This window comes from Camellia sinensis, chromosome 8 (assembly GCF_055761805.1).
Source record: "Camellia sinensis isolate YWXY chromosome 8, ASM5576180v1, whole genome shotgun sequence".
Taxonomy (NCBI): domain Eukaryota; kingdom Viridiplantae; phylum Streptophyta; class Magnoliopsida; order Ericales; family Theaceae; genus Camellia; species Camellia sinensis.
This window is the reverse complement of record NC_138968.1, coordinates 143,002,014-143,012,964: the sequence shown is the minus strand read 5'-3', so window position 1 is coordinate 143,012,964 and position 10,951 is coordinate 143,002,014. Positions and strand designations below refer to the sequence as shown.

The following is a 10,951-nucleotide window of genomic DNA, read 5'->3' as shown; positions in this document are numbered from 1 at the left end:
GTTACCAAATTTAGATTTTATATGAATTTTTATTGTAGAGTTTTTTTAGTTAAGATTAGTAAATATTTCAATTTTTAAAACACGTGTACATATTGTAATGTGCATATGCTTTAAATATCAAATACGTTAATATCAAATGTTACATTGTACATAATTATTCATATAGTTTATATGTATATTATTAAAAAAAATAATATCAAAATTATATTATAATTTTAAACGAGTTTGCACACGCATCGCGTGTGCCCCACCGCTAGTACTATTATAAAGTGAACAGGAACTTTGGTGTCCTGAAGCTTTACTCTCTTCATGCCATGTGGCAGTATTTTTTATTTTTAAAAAAAAAGTTAAACAAAGAGATGGGTAAGGCTTGAACCCATGACTATGGATTTAAGTACGAAAACTTATACCACTTAAACTAAGTACACATTATAATATTAATTTTATTATTATTTTTTTTATTTCTACTTATTTAAATTACACACACTAGTATATATATATATATACTAGCGGTGGGGCACACGCGATGCGTGTGCAAACTCGTTTAAAATTATAATATAATTTTGATATTATTTTTTTTAATAATATACATATAAACTATATGAATAATTATGTACAATGTAACATTTGATATTAACGTATTTGATATTTAAAGCATATGCACATTACAATATGTACACGTGTTTTAAAAATTGAAATATTTACTAATCTTAACTAAAAAAACTCTACAATAAAAATTCATATAAAATCTAAATTTGGTAACATGAGACCGGAGATCTTGCAAATCCTGCAAAAAAAATATATATATATATATAAAATATATTTATCATAAGATTGGTAATAGTATACATTGATTGAAATTATATTTTACGTTATGAGGCATAATTATACATAAGTTTGGTTTTATAATTGGCTTATTATGTATAAAGGCACAAAAGGTAATTATTTGTGTTAATTTGTTGTAAACAAAATCTAAAAATTAAAAACTTACATATCGACATAGATTGACATCGTTCATATCAAATGTCACGTTCAATGATCTCTTCAAATTGTTTTGATGCAATTTTTGCCATAGATCTATGACAACATTAAACTACAAAAAATAAGATGGAATAGACCGAAAATGAAGGACGTAACTTTAGTTAGTATACATACAAACCTATAAGTAGATTACCTTGTAACAATGTTGCACATATATTTGTAAGCTTTCAATTTTTGTATCATTCGTTGCCTATAAAACTGAGGAAAAATATCTCACGTCCTTGTAAGTTGATTGTTCGACAAATTTATTAAATCTAAAACCAATTTGTAAATTCACAAATATGAATATTTGGAGCGTAATAGTAAAGTTCAAAAGACTTGATCTTTTACCACATATATGTCCATATTGTCTTTGCTGCATATACTTGCTCTATCAGATATGATAGGATTTCCATAAAAAGATTACAATAACTATTAGCAAATGTAACATATTGAAATTATTCATATAAAATGCCACAAACACATTATTCATATAAAATGCCACAAACACATTATCATACCGATGTTGTCGTTGCCTCAAAAGCTCTCGCACAATTAATTTTCCCAATTGTTTTTTATCAACTTTAATAGAGACCTTCCATCCAAGACTGTATATCGAGAACTGCTTGACCTACATTAATTTAAAAGGTATAGTCAAACTCAAAATATATGCGAATATTGTCAGATTATATCAAAAATTTTACAAACATTATTTTTTGAACATAAGTGAAGCCAATACCTGATTTTGAACTTTCTTATCTGCAACCATATTTGCTTCCTCTTGATAATTCTCCCAAAGCTGAAGTAGCTTTATTTTTTCAAGTATTCCTACAATCAATAATTATATGAAGATATATTATATGTATATTAATTGTATATAAATTATAAAATGACATAATATAAGCTCAATAAGAACATATTTAGTACATACCTCATGTATCAATAATTTGGTAACAAAACATCTTTGTAGACCACATTGCGGGTATACACTCCTTCTTCATTATTAACTGAACCCTTTTTAACCAAGACTTTTGTTGTTTGATCTGACACCCCTCGAGATAAAGCAACATATAGTTGTCCATGACTAAATACATGATCCGGAAGGTAAATTCCCACATGTGGAATTGTTTGACCTTGTGATTTATTTATCGTCAAAGCAAAACTAAGGCGAACTGGAAATTGCGTGCGAGTCATTTCAAATGGAAGTTTTAAGTTTTCCGGAGCCTTTAATGGAATGCGATGTAGGAAAACTCTCGTGCCTTTGAAATGTCCTGTTAAAATCTCTGAATCTATGAAATTATCGTTCAAAGCTCGACACAGTAGCCTTGTGCCATTGCACAAACCAGAAGAAGGGTCAAGATTCCTCAAAAGCATAATTGGGGCTCCAACTTTCAAATGCAATGCATGTGGGGGCATTCCTCCTGGTGAAATGGAATTTAAAAACTCTTGTTGATACAAATTTTGGGTATCATTTTCAACCTTATCAAATGAGTGGTACACTCTTGATTCTCCTGGAAATATCTGAATGATTTTCTCATTGAGCTTGTCGACATCTTCATTGCGAGGAGTTATTATGCCCCTACTAACCATATACTCGGCGTCAAAAGAATGGTTTATGATATCAGGATAAATTTCTTCTAATAGTTGAACTATTGATTCTTCGCCATTCCATGGTATTGCCATCGATGTTGGTACTTTGATCATTTCATCTATAATGGTAGGTTGTACACCATTTCCAACAGATAAAAGAAATTCACCAAATTGTTGGTCATTTATAGAGCGCATGTTTTGCTTTAAACGAAGTATTTGAATGTGACTCCAAAGAGGTGATTTGACTATCGATGCAGTAATAGTTTCAGCTTTTGTACCTTTAGGAACAACTGGAAGTACTTGTCGAAAATCACCACCAAACACCATAATTTTGCCACCAAATGGATAATCAACACCGGTGATGTCTATGAGTGTTCGATTCAAGGCTTCAAAAGCATAACGATTTGTCATTGTAGCTTCATCCCAAATGATGACTGTTGCACGTCTAATCAGTTCTGCCAAATCTGATTGTTTAGTAATGGAACACACGGACGAAGCCTCTGGATTTAAGGGGATCTTGAATCTTGAATGAGCTGTCCTTCCACCAGGTAAAAGTGTAGCTGCAATTCCAGAAGTTGCTGTTGCAATGGCAATTCTCCCTTGACTTCTCATTGAGGCCAACAGTGCACGATATAAATATGTCTTTCCAGTTCCTCCTGGGCCATCCACAAAGAAGATTGCACCAGTATTGCATTCCACAGCCTCCATGATTGAATTGAATGCTAAGTGTTGATCACTATTTAATGTGGCAATAGAACTTAAGTCTTCTCGAGGAGTTACAATGGAAAACTCATCTTGTATGACCTTTGGAACTGTTGAATTATCATCCAAATCCATTGTCATCTCAGGCAAATCGTATTCTGATATGTTCTTATTATGCTGTAGCAGGAGACAGTTTATATCTTGCAGAGTTTTGTTAAGGATATACATATTATTCATACTGTTTGAAGATATGTAATCTTCAATCAAGAAAGGATAAATTTCATCCCACAAACTTCGCACCCCTGTTGGCACACAGTAAACCAAAATTGTAACGAACAATCTCCTTAAAGCTGATGGCATGTGCATGGTTGCAGCTTCTAACAAACATTGTCGTATGCTATCATCATGCTCTAACAAACCATGATGTTCAGCTGCTTGTTTAAAAGTTGGGTACGCAATTCCATTAACCATTAACAAATGATCGAATGACTTTGCTCCTCGGATATGATTGAGTAAAATTCTCAAGTAAAATCTTTCCCCTTCTGATGGCGAAACTGTGTAAATTCTACCAATTACTCTTTGATGGTTCAGTCTCAACTGCCAAATCTTTGCGCTATTGCACCATCTATAGTGTTGCGGTATCTCTCGATATAAGTATCGATTTGCAGTTTCATCATCAACATTTAATTGAAAGAATTGGGTAAGCATTGTTCTGGAATAATACTCATCACCTAAAACATTTGTGATGTCTTGGAACGTATAAAACCTCACTTGCTGCTTATTTGGTAAGTGTATTTGGAGGCGTTCTACGCTAGGAGTCATTTTGGTCATTGGGAATTTGAATATTTTCCACAATGCTTCTGGAGCACAAACCCATCTTCCATCTATGAACTGTTGTACTTCGTCATAATTAGGACCTTGACGAACTTCTAGTGCAACACGGTCAGGCCCTTTATAAACATATTTGTATAAATACTTCACACTTGTAACACTACTGCAAATTTCAAGATTGATATGACAATCATATTTCAAGAGCAACCATGGGTTGTATGGAATAACCCAACTATTATCCACCAAGACGCTTGGATTACTCTCTAAAGGAACTGACTCCCCTTCTCTTCTTCGATAAACAGGATATGAATCGTTGCCAAGTGTAGTAATTGAAGAAAATGGCTTTGGGAAACGTCTTTTGCACCGGCCATTTGTCATACACGGGGACCGTTCATTGTACATTCCACATGGGCCATGTATCATGTGTTTCAGAACTGCACTGTATAATCTAGGCTCTAATCTCTTGTCTGGAATTTCAGCTCTGACAATGTTATCATAATCATCAGGAGTGCGTAACTTATCATTTTCATCCAAAATAATGACCATGTGGGCATGTGGTAAGCCTCTTTTTTGGTACTCAATAACATATGCGTATGCCAGAACCTTCCCGAGTACATGTTTTGTAAGAATGTCGGTCTTCATCTCATCAAATTTTGAATGAAATATTCTTGTTAGCAAATCAGGACGATCATGTGGTGACTGTCCAGGTAACAACTCAGCTTTAATTTCAGGCCAATTTGGATTGCAGGTCATTGTAAGGAAAAGATCAGGTTTTCCATACTTTTGGACCAGAGCCATTGCATCTTGATATCGCTGATACATGTCTCGTGGGCTACCAACAAATGACGATGGCAATATTGTTCTACGACCAATATTACCTAAACAAATATTTCACAAAAGGAAAAAAAAAAATTGTATGTATGAATATAAACAGACATGCGTACATGTAATTGTAATATTGTACGTGACAATTTGTACCTCCATAATTTTCACCAGCATGTACTGCATCTAGAAGACCTTGATAAAAATCCGCTCGAATGTGATTCTGATGAGTACGTATCCATCTTAATTTGTTGGACTCAATCTTCACGTAATTATCTACGACATACTGCTGTAAGAGACGACCTCCTCGAAGAAAAAGAGCTTGATCACCAGGGCGAATCTGAATTGATAGTATTTCAATACTTATAAATAATTAAAAGTAAAGATTTTATACGAAATAATTATAGATTGAATAACTTCGACGACGTAATTTTTTAATATTATGTATACGTCGTTACCTGTAACATATAAGAATAGAAATCACAACATGTTACTTTTCTGCCATCATTACTTCTTGTATTTGCATCCCATCCATATGAACCGTAGGGTAACAACAGAGGATACTGTAATGGATCATAGTATCCGACAATATCAGAAATATTTAGGAGGTGACCACTGGTTGATTGGACAATGATATCTCTCGGTTTTAAATTTCCAGCTTCTTCGCCACCTACTAAAACTGCAGCAACTTCAGGAGCAGTAGGAAGGTTGTATTGGGGCATATTACGTGGTTGCTCTTTGATTTGAAGTCTACATTCATATATGTCTGGACGTTGAGCCAATTGGCGAAACGTGTGTACAAATGGATTATGAATATTTAAAATATTCTTTATCTTGTCAAGCAAATCCAAGTGCAATTCTTCATTTTCGGACATTCGATTCTCATTCTCGTGGTCAGTGTCATAAACATACAGTTGCAAATATCTCGGTCTGTCGCTAGAATTTGGTAAGAGACTCCCAATCTTATGATATATGGCTCCTTGTGCACGAAACGTGTACACACCTCGAGTTCTTGTTGCTAAATTTTCATCAACATGAACACCCATTGAAGTGAATGAGAAAACATGATTGTAGGCTCGAATATTTTGTCTGAAATGACGACCTTCCACTGTTTGGTCAGAGAAAATATCAATCATCTCATTTGGAGCTGTTACTGGTGGCAAAATAATTGTTCCGTTATTACAACACATGGTAGATGTTTCACGGTGGAACAATCTTGCATTGCAATGTCTACATGTAGTTGGAGCAGGGAACTGCATTCTTTGGAACCTTTCACTTTCATGAAAATTTCTTGCACAATTATGATATCTCCTATGGATAAATGATCGATTATCTGGAATATCTTCATCACTCAAAGCATCCTGATTGTGGTCGACATAAGGGATATTTCCTATGACAATACACGTATGATGTATGGGTTTATTATTAACACAATAGTATTTATTTGAAAGTGTTTGAGTTTCATGTTCAATATTAAATGTAATTGTACTGCATATCATATTTGCATAATCATATTTTTTACATTTATTGTAAAGGTTGTTTATTTTGTAAAAGTACTTCAACTAAATAAATTATTTGTACCTTCCATCTGAACTTCGCGAGGATCTTGTCTATTACCACTTGTGCTTCCATGCTCATAAGTCGAATTAGTAGGTGCATATCGGGGTAAGTCGATACGTGCGAGTGCAGTCATTCTACTTTCCCGTCTAAAAACATTAGTTGCAACCAAATTGCCTTCTTCGTGAATGGTTGGCAAAACTGTTGCTCGCGGCCTACGCCATCCTGTTCTATTTCTTCTTGGGATTGCATCGAAAAAGTTTAACATGCATCCTAGCAGTTAAAATTATAAATAATAAATTAAATGAATATTAATGTCAAAAGTGTAAAAGCTTACAAAAAAAAAAAAAATGTTTATAACATTTGAATACTTACTCCTTGTTTGTGCATTGGTCATATTATGTACTTGATTTGGATGAGTAGTTTGTTCGAGATTTTCAGATATTTGCCTTCTTTGTCGATAATTTGTTCGTCGCCTTGCAAGTTGTTGTTCGCGTTGTTCAATAGTCAAAGCAGCCCTCCTTTGTCTAGCATAATTACGCCAACTTTCCCTTTGAATTTCTCTTTGTTGCACATTAGAGGTCGCACTTTCTTCGCGAATAAACAATCTTCGCCTGCGCTGAGCAAGACGACGTTGCTCCAATCTTGCTGAGCGTTGTTCAGTGCTTAAGCTTTGAAGGCGTAACTGTTCGAATTCTCTTTGCGGTTGTTCAGTTTGAGCATTTGGTTCCGAAGCTGAGCGTTGCCTCCTCTGTTGTAGGTATAAACGACGTCGTTCACGATTTTGTTGTTGTACATGTCTCAAATTTGATGTGTCAGGGTAATCGTGATTCATTTTTCCTAAGATTGTTAACAAACCAACACTCACGTAGATGAAATCCGGCTATCTTTAAAATGTACCTACATTATTTAAAATTATGTAAGAGGCAGTAATAGTATATTCACAATGTGACTCGTATACTCACAATATAATAAGCTTTATATTTTTATGTAAGTGTTTACATATGTTTGTTTTTATATTTTTATAATGCATATTATTTTAAGTACTAATCTCATTTTGTGGAGAATTAAATAAAATTGCAAGTGAAAGAGATTACCTAGCAATGATGAGCCAAAGCGTGTGCAACTTGAGATATGATTTAAAAACAAACTGAATATAATTTTTTAAAACATTCGATTAAATATAAAAAAAATAAAAAATAGAATTAAAAATACTTACAGTCAAAAGAGAAGTAGAAGATAAGTATTAATAAAACACGACTGTAGAAATTATTTGTTATGACAATCACAAACTGATTACGTAATAATTATAAAAAAATCATATGAAATTTTTGGATCACTGAATTCTTTCTTATCAAAAAAATACACTTCAAAACAAACATATGAATAAACAAATGATTTTTTAGAAAAGTTACAATAAAAAAGATTAGACACCTACAACTTTCTTTGAATTTTGGCCACCCATGGATTTTTCCAAATTGCATGAGATGTGGCCAAACTTTCATGAATGTTAACTAAAAAAATATACAACAAAAATTCATATAAATAAATATAAAAAAAATTACATATAAATAAAAATAAAAATAAAGATTGAATAAGAAAATTACATATTTGATTTTTTGAAGCATAGAAAAAGAAATTATATATTTTAAGCATTACAAACTCAAGCATTACAATATGCAATAGAATTTGTTTAGAATTATTCAAGTTTCAAGCATTACAAACTGAACATTCGTATATAATACTTACAGTCAGAGCACATAGGTGTCGATAGAGAAAAATCCGAGAAGTTTTTTCTGAACAACACAAAGTTATAAAGCAACCTGCCAAAAATGTAAACGAAGGAAATAATAGTCAGTTTTTCTTTCACACAAATCGATTAACATACTTTTGTTTTGTTTTACTTTTTATTGAAGAAAATAAAAAGTGTAAGTAAAAATGGTACACACAAAATAACAAAACAGGAACCCATATTCTTGGAACACTTGCAGTAAAAAATAAATAATAAACCACAAAAAAAAAAGACTTATTTGTTTGACATTTATTTGAAATAAAACAATTTTTACGAACATTGAATTGTTTTTAAGAAAAACACACATACAAAATTAAGCAATCAAACAACCTAATTTTTTGAAAACATAAATTGTAAGCTCCTGTTGGCTTTTAATAATAGTATAGATTTTTATTTTCTTCAATAAAAAGTTTCATTATGTAATTAGGTTCTGTGGAGAAAAAAATATATTGATTGAGAACACTATTATGTAATTTTTTTCTTCATTAAAAACTTTCATTGTGTGTGTTTTTGGAGAAAAAAAATATTTAAGTGCTCATAATTTTGTGTGTGTCTGTTTTTGAAAAAAATTTCGGTATTTTTTGTATTTTCATTAAATTAAATTTTAGGTTCTTAATTTTTAGGTTTTTAATTAAACAGTTCGACACCTATGTGTAATTAGTTTCTGTGGAGAAAAAAATATATTGATTCAGAACACTATTATGTATTTTTTTTCTTCATTAAAAAGTTTCATTGTGTGTGTGTTTTGAAAAATAAATTAAAAACTTAAAAAATTAAGTGTTCTTAATTTTGTGTGTGTGTGTATTTTTTTGGGGAAAAAAAGTAGTGTTTTTTGTAGCTTCATGAAATTAATTTTTAGGTACTTAATTCATATTTATGCAGGCTTCCAATAAAAAGTTTCATTATGTAATTAGGTTCTGTGGAGAAAAAAATATATCGATTCAGAACACTATTATGTATTTTTTTTTCTGCATTAAAAACTTTCATTGTCTGTGTTTTTGGAGAAAAAAAATAAAATATATCAGTGCTCATAATTTTGTGTGTGTCTGTTTTTGAAAAAAAATCGGTATTTTCTGTATTTTCATTAAATTAATTTTTAGATTCTTAATTTTTAGGTTTTTAATTAAACAGTTTGACACCTATGTGTAATTAGTTTCTGAGGCGAAAAAAATATATTGATTATGAACACTATTAGGTATTTTTATTCTTCATTAAAAAGTTTCATTGTGTGTGTGTTTTGGGGAAAAAAAAAAAATTCAGTGTTGTTAATTTTGTGTGTGTGTGTATTTTTTGGGAGAAAAAAAGCAGTGTTTTTTTGTATTTTCATTAAATTAATTTTTAGGTTCTTAATTCATATTTATGAAGGCTTGTTTGAATAATTTGGCACCATGACGTAGTGTAAAAGAGACCCAGTAATCAAAGAAACACAAACATAAACTCAACCCAAACAACACAAATTCACATACATTGTTGAGGATATATAGTTGATAGTTACTCACAGATCAACAAATCATAGATAAAACCACAAAAAAACATAATTAATTAAAATTAGAAATTTAAAAGAGGTGGCAGTGCTTCTTTCCTCGTACAGTTGAAAACAACCATATGAAAAAACAAAGGTTTTTTTTTAAGAGTAGTTACAAATATGAAAAGCGACTTTACTCCCATGTCTTCTCCACTTTTTTTTTTTGTTACAGTGTCTTCTCCATCGTCTCTTCTGGGAAAATGAAGAAAATGGCACAAAACCCATTTTTGTTTTTTTGCAACAGAGAGCCTATAAACATCACAACAACTCTGAAATATAATTCCCCAGAAACTGCATTTCATTGCAAAGAGAGACCCAATGAAAACCCAAACGAAGATTGTTTCCCGCTTGGAATGTTTGAGTTTTGTAGGCCGTAATTAGCAGACCGAAATTGAGATTTCTTCTTCCCCGAAAGACGACGATAACCCGAAGGAGAAACCCAACTGACAATTCCTCATTTTGATATACATATTAACCGGTGATTTAGAAATTCAGTGGGAAAAGAAAAACAAAGAGAGTGCAGGGGAAATGCTTACCAAATCAAATAGGGAAGATCACATACACACATATTTAGAAATTCAGTGGGAAAAGAAAAACAAAGAGGGTGCAGGGGAAATGCTTACCAAATTAAATAGGGAAGATCACATACACAGTAGTGCATGCTATTCACAGCAGATGCTGAGGAGGATAGGGCCAATTCTTGGGTTGATTGGGCTGTTGGAAAGTATCCCCGTGAGCAAGCTCCTTGGATATATGTTACTGTTGGAAAATTTCAAATCATAATGTCTACATGTTTCCATCAATAAAACTTAAAAAAAAAAATCACATTATAAACATGAAGATGAAGATTTTGATATGGCGGTTTCTATGAAAAAGAAATTTACAGAATTTATAAACAAAACATATATGGAAGTTCAGAATTGGTTTGATTGAGATATGTGAGGAACGTGGGTGGGGTGGGGTGGGTGGATTTGGATGTATTTATTTATTTATTTTTATTATGTAATTACAGGTGGCTAAAGTTGGTGGAGACAAAAGTTGGGCTTCATGACACCAAAATTGGTGTTGGCTTTTAATAATAGAATAGATATATATATATGTATTTGGTTTTC

At 32.1% G+C, this 10,951-nt stretch overlaps 1 protein-coding gene across 1 annotated transcript; it reads right to left on the bottom strand.

Moving 5' to 3' along the window:
- Window positions 1-1,019: 1,019 nt before the first annotated feature.
- Window positions 1,020-7,357, bottom strand: LOC114276939 (uncharacterized). The gene is made up of 10 exons (XM_082885631.1): window positions 6,898-7,357; window positions 6,547-6,795; window positions 5,424-6,355; window positions 5,122-5,305; window positions 2,364-5,021; window positions 1,760-1,848; window positions 1,542-1,651; window positions 1,372-1,452; window positions 1,175-1,231; window positions 1,020-1,077 (listed from the first exon to the last, which is right to left on the bottom strand). Exons 1-10 carry the CDS (start codon window positions 7,355-7,357, stop codon window positions 1,020-1,022), a joined length of 4,878 nt encoding a protein of 1,625 aa, XP_082741757.1.
- Window positions 7,358-10,951: the final 3,594 nt, after the last annotated feature.